A 26,260-nucleotide genomic window follows, 5' to 3' on the forward strand; every position below is an offset into this window, starting at 1 on the left:
AAGCGCCCCCTAGTGGTTCAAATGAAGAAGACGTCTGTCAACGTCGATGGTAGATAGTAGAGTCTCAATGGGTTCGAATTACACTTGAGACATGGACTTTTTTTCCTCGAGCATCTACATCGTTGCGGAGTTACATTGATTACTGCCTCCCTGTGGGGGAAAGTGGTATGACAGGTACACATTGGAAGAAATTGAAGAATATAATATTTAGTGACATATTGAGCATAAATTGACATCAGTAAATACGCATTTGTTGAAAAGAAAACAAAATTGTCATTATATTTCCAATTTGAGCTCAATTTCCACAAATGGGTTAGTAGAAAACATTTTCTCAACAAAATACATTAAAAAAAACTGAATGGAGCGAATGTATGTCTTGACACGCTTTAAGAAATATGAACCATAGCGCCTTTTCAAATCTGTTATTATCTAAAAAAATGTTTTTCCAGTTGTCCAATAGAAAATACCACATAATATTCCATTTACTATTTAGTTAGCTGCATGAAACTGACGCATCTCAGATGAAAAGTACTATTAAAAGTGTGTTATGATATAAAACATCTATCAGTAGTTTATTATTATTATTATTATTTTTCAAAGGCATTCATTTGAGTAGCGCTAAAGCGGCTTCCTGGATACAGGACGTGGCCTTCAGTATTTCTTCTTCTGTCTGCTGGATGGTCACCACCACCCGGATGCTTAGGACAAAACACAAAAACATTGATACGGCACCCCTCACAGGCAAACGACAACAACGGCGGATCCTACCTGGGCGGAGGGGGGTATCGTTCTTCTTTTTCCAGGTATCGAGCCAGGGTTAGAGCCACTTGTCTTTCCATGCACTGGCGTTTCAAAGATGGATGGCGTTAGGAGAGGAGATGCAATATGGCGGGCATGCGGGTTAACTTACGTGATCGACTATTGAACGCAAAAGTTGCACGTCGGACTCTCTGGAACCCGTGCTTCGTTCCAGTTGCAGGTGAAGAGCGGGGGCGAACTTTGTTCCTACTAATTTCAGACCAGGAATTCTGCAAAAACAGCCAAAAAAAGAAGAAAATTGCTTCATTGTGCAAATTTCGATATATTTCATGTTATGTATTGATTCTGAGTGTACATGGTGACCCAAAAAATTAAATTATAATGTAAAAAAAATACATATTAAAATAAATATAATATAATATAAAAAAATGTATAGACTTACTCTTGTAAGGCTTTGTAAACATATGTGCATTTTTCCCTTAGAGTGGTGAATATTTCTGCAGAAAAACACACAACTTTGAACATTAATTACATGTGACTTCAATTTTAATTGCATTTTTTTGTGTATGAAGGTGTACCTGGATTTTCCTGCATGATGCTAAGAGCCTCAATGGCCGCCGCGGCCAGCATGGGAGGAAGGGACGCGGAAAAACAGTAGCCTTGGCCTGACAAGCGCTGGAAAGCAACATGACACTTTTAGGAATGGCTAAACAGGAGAAAAAATTTCATTATTATATATTTATTCAGTGTTTATGGGTGAAAACATCACAGAAATAGCCATATTAGCATATTAGCATGTTTAGCATAATAAACAAAGACCAGGGGGTCAATTTAGTCTTTCCAACTGTACATATGGAATAAAATACCATTTTTTGTTGAGGTTGAGCACTTAAGTTACATTTTTTTTAGTTACCTGGTGGTCTATGACAAAAGAGCGTCCACAGCAAAATCCACCGATGGAGGCCACGGAATTCTCCATGTTAGCACTGATGAGGTCAATGTCCTCAATCTGCACATTTGGAGAAAAATAATCAATTCCATCAGAAATTTGGTACAAAAATTGAAAGAATTCTGACTATGCAGTAGTTGTATTATCTTATTTGTTTTAAATGTTTAATTGAAAGGACCTACATTGACTCCAAAATGTTCCGTAACTCCTCGGCCATGTTCCCCCAACACCCCGAAAGACATGCTCTCCTCCAGGAAAATCCGCACTTTGTACTTATATTTCAGCTTCACCTAAACAACAAATGATAAAATTTGACAATTTGTGTTGGCCTGGTGACGTTCTGTTTCCAAATAAATTAATCTTTACATCCATGGTTAAACAGTGTTGCGTAGAAATAGTTTGCTTTATAAATATGTACAGGGTCGAGAGCTTCAAGATAAGAAATTACCAGTTCAGGAAGAGGACAAATGTCAGCTGTGTTGATGTAGAGACCCTCCACGACGATGAACCGGCGAGTCACTCGAGCCTTGCGAGGGTTCTGGAATAAAAAACAGGTTAGCCATGCTAGCAAATTAGGCTAAACTAATTGTTACATATAATATATGAAGGTTATGTGTCCTCCATCATTTTCTGAGGTTGTAAAAAACATTTCTCATCCAAATATACCAATACTAGTTTTCTAAGACAACTAATATATTTATGATGAATATAATTCTGAATTAACAAACCTGCTGGTCCTCCAATTCTTGCTCTTGAAGAAGTCTCTCCAAATCCTCCATGTCATTGTGCTTAAAGTACTTAATTAAACTGCGAGATGCTTGTAGGCCTTTTTGGATGGAAAAACAGGCTGCCTCGTCCCTGAGTACAAAAACAAGGTGAGTATATGTATTCATAAACATTAAATTAAACGTTAGATGGTACCTACACAAAGATCATATCTCCCCTTTTAGCGTACGCTGGGATGGCGCTAGCAATGGTTGCAAAGCCATACGAGTAAATAATGGCTTCTTCTGTTTTCATGAATTTAGCTAGACGATTTTCCAGCTCCAGGTGAACATCTACAAGACAAGCCGTGTATTCAAAATGGTGTCACGTACTCTATTTTCAGTATTTTCGTCGTAATCACCTACCAAAAGTTCCGTAAAAACCCCTTGGACCGCACGTCCCGACGCCATATTTCTTCAATGATGACAGAGCCTTTTGCTGCAATTACAGATCGGAAAAATGTTAATATTTTCTTTTGACTATTGAAATGATTTCATAAAAATCTGACCTTGACTCGTTCGTCGTCAAGGAGACCCAGGAAGTTAAATGAAGCAAAATTAACGCACTCTTTTCCATTGATGACGATTTTGTGGCTTGGCGGTCTGTTAGGATATCAAAAACAGGTTTGACAATCAATATGGAAGCCGTTTTGGGACTTTACGTCTGAACTTTTTACCCGGTAACGACGTCGTAGGTCATGTTGGGTGTTTCTTTGGGGGAAAGTGGTTCCGGCTGCCATTCCTCAATAAGATCTTCCTTCTCCTGTAAGACAAACAAAGAGGTTAAACCAAAGGACGTGATAAAGAAACCATATTTGTTACCTTCTCGGTGAGTTTATTTGTCTCATGGAGCCTGTAGGTTTTAGAGAAGAGAAGCCTGACGATCCACACTATGAGGAAACCTTCCAAAATGAGGTGATAAGATGGAGCCTAAGGAATATAAACAGCTCAACGTTACTTTGTAGTATAACTGAAGTATTTTTTAACCAATGCAATAGAATGGTGTGTGACTATACCATTAAACAGGAGCTTAAATATCTGTACAAATATGGCAACCACAGTTAGACAACATGTACATGGACGTATACTATCCATATGTACAACTTTATGAGTGCGTACAAACATAGTTCAGCCTATCAGTAAATGTAAACAAATCGTACAGACTAAAACACGGAAAAAGGAGGGGAGAAACAAACAGACAGTCACTGTATAATAATGTTTGGCTGCGCATAAATAGTTATAAACATAGGTAAAGTCTTACGAAATTAGCCTTTAGCATTGACGGGCTCGTACATGACAAAGAAGATCAAAACACAACACGCGATTGGTCAAGAGCACGTCGGACCAGTCCGGAGGCTACCTCCTCACGCCGGAAGTTAGCAACTATCTTTCGGCTCTACGTTTCCTCAAGGTAATGTCGGTCCGTTGTAAAACACACAAAATATTGTCATTGTTGTAGACTAACTCTTGCGAGAAAGTGTAAATTTACCTCGTACAACGCTTGTACCATTTCAACCAACACCCATTGCTGTCCGGACGCCATATTTACATCCCTCCTCTTTTGCAACGTCATATGTGGAAGTAGCAAATTCCACGTGCCGGTCGTCTAGCTATGTAAAGCTACTCGCTAGCTAGCATGACGGAGTATTTTGGCTAAGTAGGGTGTATTCGAAGGTACTTTAGCAACAATTAAAATAAAAGCAAGAATGTTGAAACAAAATGATAAATTGCTTACTCCTCAAGCAGTTATGGTGAGATTTACTTTTTGTCAAAAACAGTGAAGTTGCTGTTAATAACGGCCATTTGTGTAATTCATGAGTACTAATTGAGCATTAATTATGACTAGTAAATTCATAACTCGGTTACCGAATTGTACTTGTAAATAAATGTAGGTAAATGAATGGAAAGGTATTTTATTATTAAAAGTGGTCGAAAAGTTCGGTTTTCTTGCTCTTTACACTCAGAGAACGCGATGCTACATTTAGCCATGTTAGCTTAGCATATGACTCAAAACTAGCATAGAATAAAGCAGTTAGCCGACCATTCTAAAATGGTGTCTGTTTGATTGTTGTCCACTAGAGGGCAAAATCTTTCATATTTGAGATTGAAGCCTCAAACATTCAAAATATTGAATTTATTATGATTTTAACATTATTTTTTCTTCATGTAGTGTCTGCCCTCAAGAAAGAGAAGAAATCATGCTGTCCCTCGGCTCCTGCTCACAGTTGGCCGAGCTATGCTCCAGCACCCCCGTGTCCCTGGTATGGAAATTGATAGAATGTCATGTTATTGAAATTGTTGGCATTTTGCTATCATGATAAAGAATTTTCCTCAATGTTGAACACCAAAGCAAGACGACTGGATTGATGTCATACTCCAATTCAAGGACATCAACTGGAACATGACTGGAATGATGATACATGCCTAAAAAAATATATTTATTTAACAATGACTAATTGGGTGGAGAGTGTTTAAAGTTCAAGTTTAATTATGTGTTTCACACTAATTGTCAGCCTTTCTGAATGATTTTTACAGCAAATAATTAAAAAAAATTGAATAATTTGATTAAAAACCAGTGTACACACAGGAACCATTAAAATCATTTTATTCTTGAATGAAATAACCTATAATATGCTGAAAATATCAAAGTCAAAATAAGTTGAATGCATACATCTTAGTTTAGACAAAAAAAAAACACTGCTGGCATTATTGACCCCAAAAATTGTTTTGACCTAATATGGAATGTGTGGTATTTAAAAGTAGCTTCTGTTCACAATGCTAACACATTCATCTATACTGTACGGTAACTAATATTTTTAATATTTCTTACAAAACCCATTTCATGAAGCACTTTTGGGCGTAACTTTTGATCCGAGCGAGTTTAGTGAGAACAAGTCGACCAGCCAATCAGCCGGGAGACTTTAAGTACTCGTACCTTCCCTGAGCTGCTCTGCAAAAATGTACTGTGTATATTTATTGCATCGTTCATACATTATGTACATATTCACACAGGTATGTGCATTATACATGTCTAGACATACTTTATATGCACGCCTGTGTATACTGCACATGGTTATATTGTACATATATACACACACTCCAAGTATATAGTAATACACAAAGACCATTCAATCATTTTTAACAACGCTTGTTCTTGTCAGGGGGTGCTGGAGCTCATCCTGGCAGACATCGGGAAGAAAGAGGACGACGCCCAAGAGCGGTCGCCTGTCAGACGAAGGTAGGGAATACTTCAAAACTGGCTCGCATTCAACGAATGGGAATCGAACCCAAAAAAAAAACACTGAACCATTGTATATGAACTTAAAAATAATCTGAACTGCAATTAAAAATCACACTTCCTACTACAAAATATGGAAAAAATGTGTTGTCATCAATCTAGACTTAAAATTGCATATAATATAAGTGACTAAACAACATCATTGTCATGCCTTTATAAAAATCAATATTGACAAAAACTTTAGTACAGCATGTATTTTTTTTAGGTTGTAAAATAAGACTCGCGTAGAAGTAGACCCAAAAAAGATGGACCCAACAAATTAAACATCAACATTAAATAAAAATAAAAATGTAACCATACAAAGGTAATGTACTGATTAGTAGTCCTTTAAAAAAACAGGTGTTCAAACCCAAAGTCATTCTTCCTTTTCTAACAAATCAGGGTTTTTGTTGTCGCTTGCTTTTGGTTTTCTTTGTCATTTAACCTTTGGGGACAAAAAAAATCAGTTCTTGGAGTGATTGGTCGCAATATACTACCAAAAAAAAAATGTCATCCTCGTCTTCTCATTTGGAGGTCAAGCCAGACAGACGTCACGACGCCGTCTTATTGTAAACCCCGACGTGTTTGTCCATCCACAACTCGGCTAACTGCATGGTGGAAGCGTACGTGCTAGCTTTGGAGCCAAGGCACATTTTCAGCTGCCTTTGCTCCAGACTGGAATTGCAATGGACCGGGTGATAAATATGAACGATTCCTGGCTCTTGGCTCCGCAACACTTGTAAACCCGAATTGATGACTTTGGTGAAGAGGTCAACGTCTTCCAGACCCCAGCCAAAAATGGACGTGTCGAAGCCACCGGCTTTGAGTAGGTCGCTCTTGACCACGCAGGCGATCCCGAAGCCGTACGCTCGCCAGAAGCCACTTTTCTTGGTCAGGACGAAGTTATTTTCCCTGGGGGCCTTTTCCGCGTACACGATCTTGGGGTCGTACTGGCTGAATATGACGGGGAAATAGATCTGGCTCCCCTGGATGGTGTTGTCCCGGCAACGTTGAAGGGAATCGGCATTGAAGATCAAGTCCACGTCGCAAAAGAAGAGCAGGGTGTCGTTGTCGGATAGCGAGGAGCCCAGTTCCAGGGCAAAACCCCGGGAGAAGTTTCCAGTCATGGGAACCAGCGCCAGGTCGGCCTTGGGGTACCTCCTGTGGTATTCCTTGACCAGACGGACATGCTTGCCTTTGTTTTCGGGGCTCTCGTTGTCCACCAGGATCACAGAGAGCTTCACGTTCTGCTTAGGGATCAGACAGACCTTCTCAAAGTTCTCCATGAAGCGGACAAAGGTCTCGTAGCGGCCAGATAGGGGTACCAAGATGTTAATCTTCCTCTGGCTCTGCTCCCCGATTTCCCGGTTGGATTCGTAGTACTGGAACGGGGACAGGAACTTCAGAGAGTTGGGTAGAAAGGATAGGGACTGAGATTGCGAGTTGATGGCCGCCACCAGGTCCGCCACGTTTAACTCTTGGCTTTCGTGGAAGAAGGGGCGGCTGAAGGACTGCTGGAGGTAGGCGTGGCGCCTAACGGGGACGGTAATTTTACGCCCCTTGTGTTTTTTGTAGAGAAGAAGCAGGTCTAAGATGTACTCGGCCCCGTGCATGGGATCCACTCGGTGGTAGCCATACTGGATTTTCTTAAACTCGATGACGCGGCCTCGAGTCTTGGAGTTCTCGTTGATCATCTCCATTACCTGGAGGATGATGTCCTCTAAGGCGGTCCGAAGCGAGCTACCCAAGCTTTGCCGGGCCATCTTGTTCTCCACGGCCGAATAGACGTGGCGGTCCGTCAAGAAGTCCCACTCGATGACGTCGTTTCGCTCCCCGGGCTGATAGCGCATGTAGGAGGGCGGACCGCCCAGTTGCTGGTCCTCCCACGACATTTCTGTGTCGCTGAGGTGAGTCATGACCAGGCCTTCACGGTGGAGGAGGATGGTCTGATGGCGCAATCTGGAGATCTCGCGAGTCAGCATGTAGTTGTGGAGACGATACTGGTAGGCCGGCCACTTGTTGGGGTGGAGTGTGATGGCGTTGTGGATTTTGCTGTTGTGGAGCTCCTCGATGTAGCCTTGCTTGTGCTCGTAGTTCTCGTAGAAGAGTTGCTGCATCTGTAGAGAGATAAAGGAAGTCAAGCCACATGGAGGAACTCGTGTTTAAAGTCGCTTGTGTCTCAAATGCATTGAGGTGACTGCCCATTTTCCCTGTCTCAAAATGGCCACCAAAGTCCTACCACTGATAGCTGAAGAAAAATGCGCCTAACGTCATTTGTATTTTATTTGCTGGCAAGAAACGGCGCCGTTACCTCATAGGACCACACGCACTGCGTCCCCCCAAAGCGTCGCACGCAGCGGCCCACTTCCACGTCCTCGTGGGTGGTGTACAACTCCCTCAGGCAAGTCCCAATGTGTGGAATCATCCGGCGTAGCACCTCCCTGCTGAAGATCATGCCGGGTCCACCCATGCAAAAGTTCTCCCCGGGCTCCAGGGCCAGTCGGCCCAACTCCTCGGCCATGCCCAGGCCCGTTTGGCCCAGGTAGAGGGGCTTGCTGCTGTTCAGAGAGCGTAGGAACAACTCCAGCTTCTCACCTGAAGTAGAAGGATAACTTTGTTAACAAAAAGTGACAAGACAGTACACTCAATTATGATTGTAAAAGTCTTTAGGTTTTTTCATTCTGTTTTTTTCCTGGCTATAGTTATCCAAAAAACTAAAAGTTCCATGAACATGTACCTATTTAACTCATTTTACTGTAAAGTATGTTCATTCTTGGTTTCTGATCCAATAAGTATGCCCTCCTGTTTTTTCTTATTCTTGCTTTGATTGACAGCTTCAGCTGGGACTCTTTCTTCGTATTTTAGGCCTCATTTTGGGCCAAACATTTTCTACCCACTCTGCATTCCATGTTGTTGCAACACACGCACAAAATGTGGCATCCATGAAAAATCCCTTGCTTGGACATTGCGACTAACACGGCTCCATAATTGCCCACGCTAAATTTGGCGTTTCGAAAAGCGCTTTTGACAACCCGGCTTGTTTTTGATCCTCTTTCGTCGTCTGGATGACACGGCATCTCAAGATTTGTCTGACCACACCAAAGTGTTCCCACTTTGCCACACTCCCTTTTAATGACTCCCAGCTTAAGAAAAACATCGATGTCATGCGTAAAAATTCTTTTTGGACTTTTAGGCTTTTGCGGCCTCGCCGTTTGCCCAAGGCGACTTCTCCAGATTCCCTATTTGCGATATCACTTTACTCAAGATAACAAAATCCCCAAATTCCTCGCCATTGTACCACCAGGATTATTTCCTCACACACTTGTTCACAAAGAAGTGAACTTTGCCCCTCCCATGAATGCCAGAGAACTTGAACAAGCTCCTTTAGCAGTCATTTAAGACACTTGAGGGTTCCTGATTTACCCGTTCTGTCACGGTATGTTCCGTACATCTGTTTAATTAACCTTCGTTACATTTTTCAACATCTTTCGGAATGTGTTCAGCCCTGCAATTAAAAATTGTATAAGATTTGAGTTGAAATGTCTGGGTAGAGAGGAAACTGGAGTACCCAGGGAAAACCCACATAGAGCATGCCAAATCCACAAGGCAAGGACCCACCTGGGATCGAACCCTCGAGCCCAGAACGGCAAAACCGCCTCATCTGAATACAATTTTCCAAGAAGAAACATATTTACCCCTGATGTAGACATCGTCATCCGCTCGCATGAACCACTGATATTTGTCCAAGTAGTGATCGTGGATGTATTTGAGCATCATAAAGGACTTCTTCTGGGGAGGGTAGGAATCGTCCACACCGGGTAGGGAGATGACCGGCAACGGTCCGGGGACCACATCGTCCGATCCGGCACTGGAAAAGAACTCCACCTTTCCCGGGATGGAACGAGCCCAAGTATTGAAGGCGGCCACGGCCCGGGTGGACAAATACTTTTTAGCCGTCATCACGCCCACGTAGAGAAAGCGCTTGGGACGGTTGACGGCCCCCGGACCGTCTTCGTCTCCGTCTCCAATGTCATTTCCCGGGCCGGCATCTTTCTCTAACCCCTGACCGACCCGGTCGTCGACATCTGCGATCTTAGCCGAGCTTTTCCCAAGAGCAGAGTCACTTTTGAAGGAACACAAAGGAGATTCGTGGCGTTTACTTTCCAGAACTTGAGGGACGATCAACCAAGAGCACGCCGTGAATCCCAGAATGACCCCGAAGAGGACGGTGGTCCACTGTCTTCTTGATTTCAGAGGCATGGCTGGTGGAAGAATTGAAAGCAGCGCAGGGTTGTTGCCCTATGAATGCTGTCGTTGTCTGGAGAGCTGCTGACGTGTATGGACATCCAACATCTCCGGAGGGTAATGGTGGTGTCCTACCATGTAAGGGAAAACGCACTTTCCATCGCTTTCATCATGCTTCAAGGCGATGGGGGGGTTAAATTCCACTTTCCATTGCGGTCCACTCCATCCTCTATTCGCTCGGCTAAAGCTTTTTCGACTTCCCCATATAAGCTAAACAAGATGATCTGTTTTGTAGCTTCAAGAAATTCTCAAGACGTCGATCTTGTGTTTGGCCGAGAATAGCTACGGCGGCGTCATGGAAGGATTAGTCAATTCGATTGGGTAGATAACCTGATTTCCCAAGTCTTTTCAAGTTGAAACTCGACCGTAGCGTAGCCGAATATAGTACGTCCTCTCCGTAGCGGCTTGGTTCCATTATCGCAGGCAATTTGCCAACGCCATGGTATTCTTCCGCCGTCAAGCTCAAGTTCGTTACTTTCCAGGAGGGGTTTATGTTTTCAAAATTAAAGTTGGACTTTTTAAAAATATGCACACCGTGAAGAGTGAAAGGTGGAATATTATTTACAAATGTATTTTATTCTAATAAGTGTATGTATATTTTGAATAAAGACCGTATCTCTTAAAGGTGGTAGCAAAAACTGAAAATTGGACGTTTTATTTTGAAGCCTGCTGTTTTCAAGGGAGTAGGTACTTAATCATTTGATTTCGAGAAATGTATTTTTAAGCAATGTCTGTCGCGAATTCCCAATAATAGGGCTTATTTCTCTCCAAATAATTGCTCGGGTTGTGAAATATGAATACAAAAACATTGTTATTATGAGTTTTAATTGGATTTTGTTCAATGGTTAAAATTGTTGAAAGGTTAAAATTGTTTCGTAGACTATTTAAGGACGTTGTACGTGTAATATTCATACTAGCAAACATTGAAATGTATCCAGGAGTTGCTTTTTGTAATAGAATTTTAAAAAACCTAGGGGCTTAATACACAAGGTATCTAAATCCATTCATCGTGTAATTAGGGACTGTGCTAAACGAATTTACCAACAGGGGGCAGTAGAGCAACAAAAAGATTAACAAGCCTACTTTGTATTTGTTAACAAAGATGCTTTTCGAAGAAACAAACTACCGATTTGAACCAAAAAGTATAATTTCAACAATAAAACTAAGGTGCAACAAAATTGGACGTTATATACATGTTTTATTTTTAATTAGCTACAGCATTTATTACTTGAGAATAATAATGTTAGCCAAAACCCAGCGTGTCATGTACGCATTTTGTAAAAAAAAAAAAAAAAAAGGTCTAAAATAAAGCTTTTGTTTTGCTTTAGTTTGTTGTTTTTCCTGGGAAAGTAGCGCCTGAATGCCCCCAAATTAGCCGTCGTATTTTGCCTGAAGGGGAAAGTCTCAGTGGTGAAGATTCGAGTGACGTCACACCAAGAGCAAGCAAGTGTTGTTTTGGGGGCACGAAAGAGAACAGACGTTTACTTTTCGCATCCCAGAATACTTTCAACACCATCGACATTTTCTGCTCTATCACAGAAAAGACAATTAGGATTGCTCTCGTTTCCCCAGCCGCCATTGACGTTCCAAGACGGACTCATGAGGAAGGAGAGGATCAATATCTTCTATCGATAAGGTACTTTGATTGCTTAATTGCTTAGACTCGTTTTCAACGTCAGTGTAACAAAACCATAAAGTATCTTTTTTAGTTCCCAGAGTTTAATTTTTTACTGTTTGGTCTGGGTTGTTTTAATTCCACAATTGCTTTACAGAGTTATGAAAATATTATGATGCATCCTTATAGTATATGACTTGAACCTAATTAATTCTAATATTTTATCTGTAAAATATCAAAAGCATCCCTTGGTCATCATCATGTTGCTATCTATAGTCACCATTTTTTAAGTAGTTTGCAGTACTTCGTTTTTTAAATGAGTATTTGTCTTTTATCTAATTTTGTACATTTATATATGACCCTAACTATTAGATACACATTGTTTGGTTTTGTATCGGTTAGGTTGAGTATTTTACAGTGTATATTAATCAAGGGAATGTTCTTTGTGTTGACAACTTATGTAAACAAACAAACAAACAAAATTTCTGATATTGTATTAGGCCTTGTGAGCTCAGACACAGAAAATATTTGAATATTTCCCCCCCCTGACAGCAAACTCATACAAAGATGTTCCCTAGCTTAGACTCCCTTAACTGCACTCTCTCTCTCCTTTTCTCTCATCATTTGCTAAATGACTTTCCCAAACGGACCACCTGTTCCCCTTTTAGACTTGTGAGGGCAGCACTTAAGAAAGGGCCAACAAACAAGCATCTATCACAAGCCCAACAACTGTACAAATATGCGTGTACACTTTAATTCTCCCAACGTTATGTTTATCTTGAGATACTTTTGGATTAGATTTCAAAACTGATGCCACATAGCTTCTGAGGGGCAAGTTAATCATTTGGTCTTGGGTCATATTGTCTCTCTGAAGAGTAGAAATCAGTTATTGCTATCCTGAGAGTTAAAAACACTAGTCTACTATGACCAGGCAGTGTTTTCCCACTGAAAGGGAAACTCATGTCTCCCAGTTGCAGACAACTGGCTGGCAGTGGAAGACAAAACACAGCGCAGTCAATCAAAGTGGTTAGCGTAGACACGTACACACTACTACTACACACAAATACAAAGCCCCCCCCACCCCACCACCACCAGCACCGGCACCACTGAAAAGCAGCTGTGGGTTGTACGCTTACAGTCACTCAGTCAGTAGTAGCAGATGCTTTTGCATATTCCTTTAAAATTCAATTGTCTACTGTCTACTATTCATTCACATCTACTGTGTTCATTATAGAGGAAAACATAAGTCACTTTTATTCATTGAAAACTATACACAGTCTTGTAAGATTTGATAAATCTGATAAAATAGGATGAATGGATTTTTTTTAATCATAACTTTATTAAGACAAACTCAGTTTATAATTCAATGTGTTAAGAACATCCAATTTCAAGATGTGAATCAGTCTAAAGCATTTTTTTTCAGACCCACAAAATATTGTATCCCATAATTATATAGGCGTACACTAAACTCATCTTCTCTTTTAATAGGAAAAAAAATCTGGTAAACTGTAATGATCAAATATCTAAAATAGTTCATCACTGCCATCTGCCTGTGGTTGTACAGCAATAATGTCAAGCTGAAAACGCCATCCAACTCTTCCTATTGGGTCTCCTAGCAACCAGCTGTAAATTCGGCCACTTTGAGCCGGGCTGCCGGCCTGTCCGAGTAAATCCGGGGAAAAACTTGACCCTATTGTACAATAAACTCATCATCCTTACTAAAAAAAATGTATTTCCCGTAGGCCTACCCTCAGCTGTTGTTTTCCCTGGCATGGCTACTGAGCCCAAATGGGAGTAACGTAAACTGATCCATTTTCTTCTAATTCTACAGTAACTCCATTTCCATGTCCAATAGCGGTAGCCCAAAAATGTATTCACACACAAGTAGCATTCAAAATATTTAGTAAAAATAGTAAAAATGTTGAAATGAGTACATGAAATGAGTTTGGCTAATGCTAATTTTTCAGTGCTATTGAGTTAGTTAACTCCAAATAAACAGGTCCAGCCCACTGGAGATCTACTTAGCGTCAACATAGCCCGCGGACCAAGACCAAACTGTGTCCGACACCCCCCGCTAACCACCAGAGGAGACGGAGAGGCGTCAGTATATGGCGCTTCTCGGAAAGGCCGTCTCCAAAGTTGTTCAGCTCCGTTCGGGCTTATCTGGGGTCTTTTCACAGACACAGCATGGCCCTTGTTTGTGCGCTAGCGCAGTTGCCTTGGGCTTGAAGGGGGGAAACGGGGGCACGGGTAGGCGGGTAGGGGGGTCGGGGGGTCCGACTTCCAACACTGGTCCTTGCAGCTGTGCTCCTTCAGCCAAGTGAAACCGGAGAAGGTGCTTTCTACTACCTTGCAAATAAAGACAAAGTCAAAACAAGTCATTTTGACTCTTCTCTGATACACATTGGACCTTTGCTTTTGTTATGGTGGCCATCTTGTAGTTGTAATAGGATGAAGAGCAACCAAAGGGTCTGATTTGTGTGTTTTTAATATGATGTCGGAATTTTTACCTGTTTTTTTTTTTTTTGTGTTCAGGTTCAAGCTTGACCGAGATGGACGTGGCATTACGGCAACGTGGGACGCGGGTTTTGTTAGCCGTGGCCTTCGTTTTTCTGCCATGCATCACATCATCTCTTGACCTGGAAGATCCTAATGTCTGCAGCCACTGGGAGAGGTTTGTCTCTTCACCTGGCCCTGGTTTATATGGATGAAAAGATGACAAGAAATTATTGATATGATAACTATACCTGATGTGAGAAAATTAGCGGTCATTAACCGCATTTCATTCTATTTGTAGTCTATGATATTATTACACTCTTTTGGTCAAATACAGACTTGACAGAATCAATCCGTTCTAACATTGGCTAGGATTGATGGGTGAGAGGTATTGTTAATCCCAAAGAAGTCCCCAAATTCCTTTTGGATGAACTTGGGTGTTAGAATGTCACGCTTGAAATCCCTCAACACACACACACAAAGGGATTTGTCTAATTCACATCTGATCTCTTCTTGTCTCCTTCCCTTCCTGTGACTTCAGATATTCCGTGACCGTTCAAGAGTCCTATGCCCATCCTTTTGATCAGATTTATTACACCAGCTGTGCGGACATCTTGAACTGGTTCAAGTGCACAAGACACAGGTGACGACAAACACTATAACAATATCCTCAAGTTAAGTCTCCATCTTTTATTTTTGCCTCATTTATTTCCATTTTCTGGACAAAGGGTCAGCTACCGGACGGCGTATCGTAGCGGCCAGAAGACCATGTACCGTCGGAAATCCCAGTGTTGCCCTGGTTTCTCTGAAAACGGACAAATATGCGTCCGTGAGTATCTAGCGACCAATGAAATGGCATTGGACGTCCTTCCTATAACCTAACAACATCTTTTTTTCTTCTTCTCTTCAGCTCAATGCGCGGAAACTTGCGTTCACGGCCGTTGTGCGGCCCCCAACACCTGCCAATGTGAGCCTGGATGGGGAGGTTCCAATTGCTCCAGCGGTAAGTCCTCCAGTTGTCGCTGTCTGTGAACTGCCAAGCTCCAAATCTTGGAAAAAAAACACAATGGAACATCTTTGGAACTCTTAACATGGTTAGGGAAAGTCTTAGGGAGGGTTTCTCGTCATGTCGATCGCCAAGGTACAATTGGTCGATAGTCTGAGAGTCGATTTTGACCAAGTTCGTTAATTTCCACTTTTTTGGAACATGCATAACAGACTCATTTAGCAACAAAATGGTCATTGAGTATAGTGAAAATGTTTTCACATTTCTACAGATATATATATTTTTTTACTGCATCTGCGTGTTGACAGTTTTTAAGGTCATTGAGCCCCAACAATAAGTCTGAGCATCAATTGACACCGCAATAACAGGAAACGGGGCTAAATGGGTCCAAAAGGGGAGCGAGGATAATGGCACAAAATGCCGTGTCGGGAATGAAATGTCTCGGGGCGGCCTGGCGACCTCGTGACTGCCGATGCACACAAAAAAATAAACATCCAAAATGCTCTCAAGTCACACTGTGACAAAAAAAATGATTCACCAGTGTATTCCTTTATGAATAAAAATTGGGGAGAGGCCACCAAAAAGCTACTCAACATTATTAAGAACCCATGATAAGTACTAGTAAATATAAACTGTATTTAAACATAGATTTCCATGGAAAATACATAAATATCAGTCAACTAAAACAAGAAGTATACATCATTTGTTAGATTTTTTTTCTAGTTTTATGATGATTAATCGCTTCCCTCAACTAATGACACAAGTTTATTGCAGTTTTTTTTTAACAATTAGAACTAATTAGACTCTATTGGTTCAATTTCCGACTCCCCAAATGTAATCCTCTTATACAAACATTTTTTCCAATAACATTACAACCCATTCCGGCTATCCCAAATGTTATTTTCTCTTTTTTTAAATGAATCAGTGAGAAAAGTGTCTCCATGCCTGCTGAACTGCGTAATCATTAAATAGATTGGGAAGGGGGGGTTGTCCCTTTTGCAGTCCCATTCTCCCGTTAGCCCGCCCCCATTCCAGCGCTTTTGTGAACTCGCTGTCGCTGAGAAAAAGAGGCGAAAAAAAAAATGAACTAGCGTTTCAGCAACATGCAACACTTTTACTTTCCCATGAAGATTTGAGCCACCATATCGTCGTCCAAACTCAGCTTTAAAACCCACATCATCCGTATCCCTCCATCCCTAAATAACAATCTTGACTAGTAAACAGACAAAGAAATAAAAGCGCCTAGAGTTTGGCCTTTCTTTAATCCAGGTCAGCTTTTAATACGGGTATCTCGGTATCTCTAATCCCTCTTTTGTCGACCCCTTAGACCGCTTGAGGCAACAAATAAAAAGTACTGGTATGTTTTTGGTGTTTTTTCCCTTTTTTTCATCAGGTCAGGCTAAAGGAAAAAAACCTGTTAATCACTTGAACAGCTTCCGATGGGTAAAGCAGTAACTAAGCTTTGTGTTCATTAGCATTCCGTGCATATACAGTACACATTCAACATGGGTTCATTTAGAGGAAATGAGGATGTGACCCCCCAAAACAAACTCTGTCGGGATTGATGTCAATTGGTACTTCCGTTTTCTTTTATTTCTCCAAATTCGTGTGTACGCGTTGCACTTGTTGATTTAAAAGTTGTAAGGCAAAATCATTTTCAAGGCAATACCTATAAATACATTATTTGGTCATTCAAAAATGGCAGAAAAATAACCAAAATATTGTTTGTTTAGTTGTATTTTCTCTTTTGTCTCATTAAAAATGCATAACTTTTAAGAAGAAAAGACAGAAAAAATTCTCTAAAGTCCGTATTATGCTGTTTTTATGCTAAACTCCTTCCAAGAATAAACCAATTGGAACAAAGTTCAGGGCAGAATGCAGTAAAAATAAAATAATAAGAATAATAATTCAATTTCTTAAGATAGCAGAGCATTACAATTGATTTTGAGATAGATATCGCATTCAATTAAAGCCTCTCAACATCTAAGGCTAGCCAACTTTAAGCTATCTCCATCCACCATCTAAAAAATCAACAGACATAAATACTCTCATTTTATCCGTCAAATTGGGCCTTCCAGCGCTCATTGTTTCTTTTGGGAGGGCGCGATTAAACATACATTGGCAAAGATGGAAAATGACATTTTCATAATTCAAAGTCAAAACACTGCGTAGCGCTAAGGTCACAGCGTAAATGACAAACGTATGTATACATAAAGGCTGTTTTTGTGAAGGATTGCACATTAATGCATGAAAGAAGGCGTCCATTCATTAGTGCACAAATTAGTCACGGTAAGTTCTGGTCAAAAGATCGCTACATTTGAAGATAACACTTTGATCCCAAAGCCTCACATTTGTCACAGATTGTTTCTAGTTTTACTACAAATCAGTGTACTTGTATTGCAAGTGTGTGTACTTGTCATATAAGTGAATGTCATTGTACTACAAATCAGTGTACTTGTATTGCAAGTGCCAGATTTGGTCTCTACAGTCTCTAATATGCAAGATATTGTCCTGCAAATATGTGTACATGCGTGTAGTTGTATTGCAAGTCTGTGTAATTGTACTACAAATTGGTGTACTTGTGTTGAGAGTGCGTTTACTTGTACTACAGGTATGTTTACTTGCACAACCAGTGCGTTTACTTGTAATATAAGTGGATGTCATTGTACTACAAGTGCGTGTACTTGTACTGCATCTGTGTGTACTTGTAATTAAGTGCATGTCATTGTACTACAAGTGCATGTACTTGTAATGCAAGTCTGTGTACTTCTAATATAAGTGCATGTCATTGTACTACAAGTGCATGTACTTGTAATGCAAGTGTGTGTACTTCTATTATAAGTGCATGTCATTGTACTACAATTGCGTGTACTTGTACTGCAAGTGGGTGTACTTGTAATATAAGTCCATGTCATTGTATTACAAGTGCGTGTACTTGTATATACTTGTATTGGGCAGTGATAAATTGGGTAAAGAATTGAAAGAAAAAGTACTACATTGGTTTGATTGCAGTTGTTTGTTTTTTGTTTGTTTTTAGCATGTGACAATGGGCATTGGGGTCCCCATTGCAGCAACAGATGTCAATGCCAGAATGATGCCCTGTGCAACCCCATCACGGGAGCCTGCCTCTGCGCTCCCGGTTACAAAGGTTGGCGATGCGAGGAAGCGTGCCAGTTGGGCGCCTACGGGAACGGGTGTCAGCAGAAATGCCAGTGCCAAAACGGGGCGTCTTGTCACCACACAACGGGAGAATGCAAGTGTTTGCCGGGTTACACGGGAGCTTTGTAAGTTGCACTTTCACTAACCTTCTTTCTCTTTTTGTTCGTTGGCAAAAAAAATCCAAACTTGGAGTTTCCTAATAATGTGACTTGTTTGAAATGAGGCAATTGTGTCACCCGCCGCCGTCACACATTTCCATGACTTCATGCAGTGTTACCATTGATAACGTTATTAGCGGGAGACAGCTGCCTTTTTGCCCCGTAGTACTGGACTAACTGTATGCCCCGCAGCCCATTTGGGATTTTTTTTAACTGTCTATTGTCTATTATGCCCTTATCTCAAGGCATTTAGAAAAAAAGCAATATAATATTTTGAGAGGCTTTGGGCTATCATTACAAAGATTCCTTCTAAAAAAAAATGCTTTGTCGGTTTAATCATGTTAACTGGAAAAAATCCATTGGAGAAGGCTGGTAGCACGGTGGGGTATGTGGTTAGTCTGGCTGGCTCGCTGTCTAAGAATCTGGGTTTGAATCTCGACTTGATTTTTTTTTTTTTTTATTGGTTGGAAATTTTTATCACTAATTGACATCTATTCAGTTTTATTAAAATGTCCCAATCTTTGTCCTCAGTTGTGAAGACGCGTGTCCTCCTGGCAAACACGGACCACATTGTGAAGAGAGATGTCCCTGCCAAAATGGCGGCATATGTCACCACGTGTCCGGAGAGTGCTCTTGTCCAGCAGGATGGATGGTACAGTATACACACGTTTTTTTAAGCCCTTGAAAATACTTTCATATACTTTTTGGGTGGCGTGTTTGGCGTACATTTTAATTATTATTTTTACCACAGATGTGGAGCTGAATTTTTGCACACTCGTAAAAGGCGAACCAACACGTTGTAAATAGAGCGCCAGAGAGAAAGCGAAAGTGAACATAGCGTCGTCGCAAAGAAGGAGAAAATGAAAGGGCAGCGTTATTCTTCGTTAATGAGCTTTAACCCACGCGTCATTGGGGTTGCCATGTCTATTTCTGTCTTTTTTTGGAAAGACGCAGCCGTTCTGTTTTTTCTCCCGCTTCCAATATTCTTGCAGCGTTTGGCACGCCACATCCTGTCTGCAGTTTAACCCCAAACACATGCACACATATAATGTTGACAATGTACTTTATATTGGAACAAAAAGCATTGATACATTAGTATTTAGCTAAATTTGACACTATGGTTGTATTTTCTAGGGTACTGTATGTGGACAGCCGTGCCCAGAGGGGACATTTGGACCCAACTGCTCTCAAGAATGCCAATGCCACAATGATGCTTTATGTAATTCATCCACTGGACAATGTGTCTGCAGTCCTGGTTACACGGGAGAACGGTAAGTTGAAGTAAAAAGTGAAGAAAAAAAGTACTATGCAATTGTTCACCTATCATTTGAGTTCATTTGAGTCGCATTTGAAATGGAGTAACAATGTCGTGGAATTGTTGACTTTGGTTTGTTTCTCCCCCACGTCTCTTCAAATGATGTGATTAAGCGGGACCGGAATCATTTCATCCGCATTGTCTGGACAAGCGACAGAAGGAAAACAAAGCTAGCGGCGCCCGTTAGCGTTTTGTCGGAGCAATCTCCACCGAAAAGCCACGGCAGATTTAAATCCATATAATTAGCAATATTGGAGGCCGTGCACCATATACTTAAGCCGGCCGGTGAGGGGACGGGAATAGACCAGAGTAAATGAGGGTTTGAGCCAACCCCAAGCGGCACGCTATGCCTGGAAATCGGCGCCGCTCGCCACACGCCGACCTTCTGGAAATAGTTAACGGCCTGGTGAGGACAAATTGGGAAAGGGAAATTAATTGGATCACTTGTCGGGAAAGGGTAAGGGTGACTTGGCGGACGAGAAGTTGGGTCTCGCAATTCTGGGCTCGAGGGTTCGATCCCAGGTCGGTCCTCAATGAGTGGAAGGGGTTTGCATGGGTTTACTCAAAGCACGCTGGTTTCCATCTTCTCCATTTTTCTGCGGATAGGTGTCAGGAGGAATGTCCGTTTGGGACTTACGGCGCCGGCTGCGCAGAACGGTGTCGCTGCAAGAACAACGGCAAATGCTACCACGGCTACGGAAGATGCTCGTGCCAGCCGGGCTTCGCCGGCGAGACTTGCGACATCCGACTGTGTCCCCAAGGAAACTACGGCCTACTGTGTGACCAAAAATGTCCGTGCTATGCTCAGAACACGCAAAGGTATGTGTATCAAAATGGATTATCTTGCTTTCACATGCTGATTATTTGTACTACTAAAATATATAAAAATATATCTTCTTCAATTAGCTGCCATCCGATGTCAGGGGAGTGCACGTGTCTTCCCGGTTGGTCCGGCCTCTACTGCAACGAAACCTGCGGCCCGGGGTTCTACGGCGACGCCTGCCGAAGGCCTTGCCGTTGCCGGAACGGCGCCGACTGCCACGCCGTCACGGGGAAATGTCTTTGTGCTCCGGGCTTCACCGTAAGTCACAATGTGCATCATTTGGCTTATATCAGGAATGTGTCAAAGTCGCCACTTGTGATTTACACACGTGGGATAGTTTGATTTTGTATTTCTTTTCCAGGATGTGGACTGTTCCGCCTCCTGCCCAGCAGGCTCTCACGGCACTAATTGCTCCTTGACCTGTAACTGCAAGAACGGAGCCGAGTGTTCCCCCGTGGACGGCTCCTGCTTCTGTAAACCGGGTGAGTTGTAAGAAAAGTTGAAGAAATACACAGCCATCATGTTGTCTACATTGTATCATCCATGCCAAGTGGGAGGGACTTCATGCATCTGTAAACAATGACAAACTTTTTATTATTATTTTTTTTCACATCAGGGTGGCACGGATTGGACTGTTCCATCAACTGCCCCAGCGGCACGTGGGGTCTCGGCTGTAACGTGACCTGCCCGTGCGGGAACGAGGGTGCTTGTGACCCCGTGACTGGTCGCTGCACTTGCGCCGCCGGCTGGAGAGGAGATAAATGCCAACTGCCGTGCCAGGTGACCTATCGCAAAGTGTTTATATCATTTTCAGTCATCACTCATATATATATTTTTTTTAGGATGGTACCTATGGTCTGGACTGCAAAGAGCGCTGCGACTGCAGCCACGCCGACGGATGCCATCACGTCACCGGGCACTGCCGCTGCCTGGCAGGATGGACCGGTCAGTGGAAAGAGAAAAGAAGGGGCTGAAATGGTATCCGAGTCTACATGATTTGTATCTGTCAGCAGGTCTCCACTGCGACGGCGTGTGCCCTGAGGGCCGCTGGGGGCCAAACTGCTCCTTAATTTGTAACTGCAAGAACGGGGCGTCCTGCTCTCCTGACGAAGGGACGTGCGAGTGTGCGCCGGGGTACAGAGGCAACACCTGTCAGAGAAGTGAGTCATGAAAAATACGGTCTTTTGAAATTGTCTTCTTGCAAATGTTTGTGGTAGCTGCAGTTCCATTTGTGTCCACAAGACGGCAACAGTCAGGGTTTCCCCAGCCTTTTCAAGTGGACTGTAATGCCCCAAACATAGTTTTTGAACTAAAACTAGTTTGCACTAATGTTTATTTTTGTTTTTTTCCCCCCCCCAGTGTGCTCTCCAGGTTATTTCGGTCACCGGTGCAGTCAGACGTGTCCCCAGTGCGCCCACAGTAACGGTCCCTGCCATCACGTCAGCGGACAGTGCGACTGCCTGCCCGGCTTCAAGGGAGGCCTCTGCAACGAGGGTAAGCCTTCACCCAAGGCGCTTTATAAACTGGACTTACAACCAGACCCTTCCCGTCCAGTCTGTCCAAGCGGCTACTACGGAAAGAGATGCGCCCGCAGATGTCGCTGCGTCAACGGCGCCACCTGCAACCCCATGGACGGCTCCTGTCAGTGTTTCCCGGGATGGATCGGAAGCGATTGCTCGCAACGTCAGTGGACCGCCCCTCCCACGCTATCTAAATTCGCTCTTTTGCTCATGTTTTTTTGTTTTGTTGTGGCAGCATGTCCTCCCACTCAGTGGGGACCCGACTGCATCCACACGTGCAATTGTCACAACGGCGCTCACTGCAACGCCTACGACGGGGAATGCAAGTGCAGCCCTGGGTGGACCGGCCTTTACTGCACACAACGTAAGTGCCGCCGTGGCAGAGACGTCACCAAAAGCCGAGGTTGAGTTTTTTTTTGCCTCCCCACATGTTGCAGGTTGTCCGTTGGGATTTCACGGGAAAGATTGTTCCCAGAAATGCCGATGCGGGAACGGGGCGGACTGCGATCACGTCACCGGGGGATGCACTTGCCGCACGGGTTTCATGGGACGGCACTGCGAACAAAGTAAGTGAGCGCCATCAAATCCGGGGAAAGCCATCAATCAGAGATGGTAGAACAAAGGGCTTTAAAAACAATTATAATTTTTGGATTCACTCTAAAGAATTGATGGGATTATCTCCCTTTAAATAAATCATTCATTTTCTGAACTGCTTTATGTCATGTTTTTGGAATGTGGGCGGAAACTGGGGTATCCATAGAAAACCCATGCAAATAATGCTATTTTTCCGCCATTTTACGACAGAGTGCCCCCCGGGTTCGTACGGCTACGGCTGCCGCCAAGTGTGCGCCTGCCTGAACAACTCCACCTGCGATCACATGACCGGCACCTGCTACTGCAACAATGGATGGAAAGGAGCCCGCTGCGACCAAGGTCAACTTATCATTCATCTTATATTATTCCAAAGCCAAAAGCTAAACATGCTCCTTTCTTTCTTCCTCCTCTAGCGGGTGTCATCGTGGACAGCCTCAACACTTTTTCCAGCACGGCGGTACACGTAGACACCCGTCAGATCGGCGCCATCGCGGGCATCGTGGCGCTGCTCCTGCTGGGGATCTTCCTCCTCCTGATTTTCGTCGTCTACAGGAAGAAGCGCAAAGGGAAAAAAGCGCCCGTGCCCGCCGTGATTTACACTCCGGCCGTGAGGGCCACCGCCGACTACGCCGTCACAGGTGATCATTGTGGACTTTTCCTTTTCTTGTGCCAGACCATTTTAGATATAATATTTAGATTTTTTTTATAAATGGATTAAAAGAACTGGATTAAAACCCCTTTATATTAAGTTATTTATAGCTCTAAACAATGTTTATTTGAGCTTTTTTTTCTTAGTTAAGGAAAATCTCTTTTAATCATTATGTTACATATTACAGTGGAAAAATTATTATTTTTATATATTTTTACATTTTAAAAAATGATTTTTAAACTAAAAACACAGAAAAAATATTTAAAAATGACAATTATTGATTTTTAAAGGGGGAAATCTATACTCTTTATTTTAATTTGATCCTAAAACATAAAGTTGGCACTCATTATTTGCTTTCTCGAGGGGGGGTCAACATGGAAACCCAATTTTGTGATATTGTTGCGCGCGAATGCTTGTGCTGAAACGAGCAGCACCTGACGCCACTGATTGCAAGCACCCTTCCCCCGCTGCGGCTGAGCGGTGAAATAGTTGAGCCAACCTTGCCTGAGATTCCCAGCGTAGGACACTGGTGTCAAAGTGCCGGCCCAGGAGCCAAATCTGGCCCGCCACATCATTTTGTGCGGCCCGAGAAAATAAATCATGAGTGCCAACTTTCTGTTTTAGGATCAAATTCAAATGAGGATAGATGTACATTACATTTCCTTATTTTCCAATACTAAGAAAATAAACCTCAAATGAAAATTGCTTTAGATCTATAAAAATGGACTATTTAGGACTTTTGATCCAGTTCTTTTAATCAATTTTTTTAAACAAATTATATGATATATAAATATTAGATCTAAAATTGTCCAGCCCAGATTTTAACTTTTCTAAGCAAGTACTATTGCAGTCAAAACATCAAAGTGGCGTATTATCTCAAACCAAAAAATGAGTACCATGTCAATTTCCTTTTTTTGTTGTTGCCATTTCAGACGCTCACCTCCCCCGTGACGCTCACCCCAGTAACTACTTCTCCAACCCCAGCTATCACACTCTCACCCAGTGCACCAACCCGCAACATAACTCTCCATATGGAAAAGTATTATTTATTTATTTCTTTTCTACACATCTATTCTATAGTTGGCTGTCAACTTTAAATCACTTGTATGATTTTTCTTTTTTTTCCGCTCTCCCTAGGCCAGCAAAAACAACATGTTTCTGAACTTGAACAACCCGGATGAAAGGAAGCGATATCCCGTGGCCGATCCTCCCGGCACATTACCCGCACGCTGGAAACACACGGAGCGTTTCAATGAACTCGGTGAGAAATAAACTACTTCTTTTTTTCAGTTTTTAGTTCAAAAATCATTTTGGAAAATCTAAAAATATTAAAAAAAACTAATATAAACATTGTTTTAGATCAATAAAAAAATGCATATTCTTTTAATCCATTTACTATAAAAGAAAAAACTTTATAAAAATTATATCTAAAATGGTCCGTCCGGCCCACATAAAGTCACTGACTTTGCTTTTTCTGAAACCAGGAACCCACGGACCAAACAGAAGGTGCATGGGGAAATCTTTACGAGGTAAATCCCCAACTGGACCACTTTGTCCCCCCCCCCCCCCCCCCCCTTTTAAAACATTATTAAAAACCTTTTCTTTCATGACACAGATCTAGCCAAAGGCATCCCATACCACGGAAGTTCCAGCTCCTTGAACAGTTCAGAGAACCCCTACGCCACCATCAAGGACCCCCCGACGGCGATCACCAAAAACGCCGAATGCGGCTACGTAGAAATGAAGTCGCCCCCCAGGCGGGATTCGCCTTATGCCGAAATCGCTAACGCTAGCGAGCCGACCAACCCCAAAAACGTGTATGAAATCGGTAAGGTATCTATCCCTAAGCCATCTGCTTCAAATAGCAGTTCCAATCCACGCACAAAAAAAATAGTACAAACAAAGTCCACTTTTTGACCAAAAAAGGGCACTTAATGATGTTCTTATGACATTTTATTGCACTTTTCTGTCATCAGAGCCGACTGTAAGCGCCATTGGACAAATTCAGGAGCCCACGCCAGCGGGCCAGGACCCCTACGACCTCCCGAAGAATAGCCACATCCCCTGCCACTACGATGTTCTCCCGGTCCGAGAAAGTCCAACGTCGGAAGACGGCCAACTGGACGCCGACTGACCACCAAATCTCCATCTGGAAACATCAAGTTTGCATTTTTTCCTCCATTTTTCATTCACTGGGTGGCTATTTTGTACTTTCTTGTAACATTTAGTATTCACAAAGTAGGTCTACAAAACAGTATTTCACAGCATCCTAAGGTAAGAAAACGGCGCCCTGAGCAACCAATGACAGCACAAGTAGGTGCTGAATTTCATTCATAGACATCAAAATACATTTTGTTAAGCATTTTATCTGTTTATCTTTTCGCATTTTGTTGCGTTATGGCGTTTCGTCAAGTCTAATTTGTGCGCGTATAAGCCGTACCTCTCATTTTTTAGCGATAAATACAGCGTATATGCGAGAAAATACGGCAATTTAATGTAAACATAATGAATGGCCACTTTGTCAAATGGCCCGTGCCTTACGTTCAGTAAAATGTTTTAGGAAAAATCACTTAGAGTGCCTATCATATGTAAGAAATGTAAATACTGTACATATTTTAATTTGGTCTCTTGTAAAAAAAAAAAATTGCACCAAGGTTGTCTTGTTCCGAATACCAGCGTGTGTTTTTATATGCTTTAAAATGATGTAGCCAATTTTCTTTCACTTTATAACCCTTTGCTCGTGTAATAAATGCGGCATGGCTATCAAAAGTCAACACAAATGATGGTGAAAATAAAACAAAAACGTTTGAATATGTTTTTGTCCTTTGAAAAATATCACATTGAGCACAAGAGCCTTCTTTTTTTTCCAAC

The 26,260-nt window shown here is 42.2% G+C and overlaps 3 protein-coding genes and 1 long non-coding RNA gene across 6 annotated transcripts; 2 read left to right on the top strand and 2 right to left on the bottom strand.

Moving 5' to 3' along the window:
- Positions 1-186: 186 nt before the first annotated feature.
- Positions 187-4,123, bottom strand: sptlc1 (serine palmitoyltransferase, long chain base subunit 1). Of its 3 annotated transcripts, none has more exons than XM_077737793.1 (15): positions 3,962-4,123; positions 3,295-3,402; positions 3,150-3,235; positions 2,982-3,075; positions 2,839-2,911; positions 2,634-2,766; positions 2,437-2,566; positions 2,157-2,246; positions 1,891-1,998; positions 1,673-1,768; positions 1,338-1,434; positions 1,202-1,256; positions 911-1,028; positions 769-842; positions 187-698 (listed from the first exon to the last, which is right to left on the bottom strand). In XM_077737793.1, the coding sequence occupies exons 1-15, from the start codon at positions 4,043-4,045 to the stop codon at positions 605-607; spliced, it is 1,440 nt and encodes a 479-aa protein (XP_077593919.1). In that variant the 5' UTR covers positions 4,046-4,123; the 3' UTR covers positions 187-604. The 3 variants fall into 3 exon arrangements, with proteins under 3 accessions (XP_077593919.1, XP_077593920.1, XP_077593921.1); XM_077737794.1 differs by lacking the exon at positions 3,962-4,123 and adding an exon at positions 3,734-3,876; XM_077737795.1 differs by lacking the exon at positions 3,962-4,123 and adding an exon at positions 3,489-3,682.
- Positions 3,914-5,454, top strand: LOC144210861 (uncharacterized). The gene is made up of 3 exons (XR_013329472.1): positions 3,914-4,223; positions 4,643-4,733; positions 4,823-5,454. It is a non-coding gene; the product is annotated as an uncharacterized LOC144210861 (long non-coding RNA).
- On the bottom strand, positions 5,061-10,519 carry LOC144210856 (chondroitin sulfate synthase 3-like). The gene is made up of 3 exons (XM_077737787.1): positions 9,445-10,519; positions 8,061-8,344; positions 5,061-7,866 (listed from the first exon to the last, which is right to left on the bottom strand). The coding sequence occupies exons 1-3, from the start codon at positions 10,007-10,009 to the stop codon at positions 6,301-6,303; spliced, it is 2,415 nt and encodes an 804-aa protein (XP_077593913.1). The 5' UTR covers positions 10,010-10,519; the 3' UTR covers positions 5,061-6,300.
- megf10 (multiple EGF-like-domains 10) lies at positions 5,657-26,224 on the top strand. The gene is made up of 26 exons (XM_077737796.1): positions 5,657-5,710; positions 11,594-11,690; positions 14,205-14,343; positions 14,707-14,808; positions 14,894-14,994; positions 15,076-15,168; positions 18,209-18,455; positions 19,020-19,140; positions 19,623-19,759; positions 20,410-20,622; positions 20,710-20,884; positions 20,988-21,108; positions 21,243-21,406; positions 21,469-21,571; positions 21,640-21,786; positions 21,986-22,120; positions 22,181-22,309; positions 22,382-22,510; positions 22,584-22,712; positions 22,951-23,079; positions 23,154-23,378; positions 24,322-24,428; positions 24,527-24,650; positions 24,874-24,918; positions 25,005-25,217; positions 25,366-26,224. Exons 3-26 carry the CDS (start codon positions 14,222-14,224, stop codon positions 25,521-25,523), a joined length of 3,369 nt encoding a protein of 1,122 aa, XP_077593922.1. The 5' UTR covers positions 5,657-5,710; positions 11,594-11,690; positions 14,205-14,221; the 3' UTR covers positions 25,524-26,224.
- Positions 26,225-26,260: the final 36 nt, after the last annotated feature.

Source organism: Stigmatopora nigra, chromosome 17, assembly GCF_051989575.1.
Source record: "Stigmatopora nigra isolate UIUO_SnigA chromosome 17, RoL_Snig_1.1, whole genome shotgun sequence".
Classification (NCBI taxonomy): Eukaryota; Metazoa; Chordata; class Actinopteri; order Syngnathiformes; family Syngnathidae; genus Stigmatopora; species Stigmatopora nigra.

What these genes read in the sequence shown, in the direction of transcription:
- sptlc1 (XM_077737793.1), bottom strand. Translation starts at nt 4,045, where the DNA reads ATGACGTTGCAAAAGAGGAGGGATGTAAATATGGCGTCCGGACAGCAA. An exon ending in GTTTACAAAGCCTTACAAGA is followed by an intron (nt 1,029 to 1,201) that starts GTAAGTCTATAC and finishes CTGTTTTTGCAG; the next exon opens with AATTCCTGGTCTGAAATTAG. An exon ending in CGATACCCCCCTCCGCCCAG is followed by an intron (nt 699 to 768) that starts GTAGGATCCGCC and finishes TTTTGTCCTAAG; the next exon opens with CATCCGGGTGGTGGTGACCA.
- LOC144210856 (XM_077737787.1), bottom strand. Translation starts at nt 10,009, where the DNA reads ATGCCTCTGAAATCAAGAAGACAGTGGACCACCGTCCTCTTCGGGGTC. An exon ending in TGACGATGTCTACATCAGGG is followed by an intron (nt 8,345 to 9,444) that starts GTAAATATGTTT and finishes CTTCTACTTCAG; the next exon opens with GTGAGAAGCTGGAGTTGTTC. An exon ending in AGTGCGTGTGGTCCTATGAG is followed by an intron (nt 7,867 to 8,060) that starts GTAACGGCGCCG and finishes ATCTCTCTACAG; the next exon opens with ATGCAGCAACTCTTCTACGA.
- megf10 (XM_077737796.1), top strand. Translation starts at nt 14,222, where the DNA reads ATGGACGTGGCATTACGGCAACGTGGGACGCGGGTTTTGTTAGCCGTG. An exon ending in CTGCCTGGCAGGATGGACCG is followed by an intron (nt 21,572 to 21,639) that starts GTCAGTGGAAAG and finishes ATCTGTCAGCAG; the next exon opens with GTCTCCACTGCGACGGCGTG. An exon ending in AGGAGCCCGCTGCGACCAAG is followed by an intron (nt 23,080 to 23,153) that starts GTCAACTTATCA and finishes TTCCTCCTCTAG; the next exon opens with CGGGTGTCATCGTGGACAGC.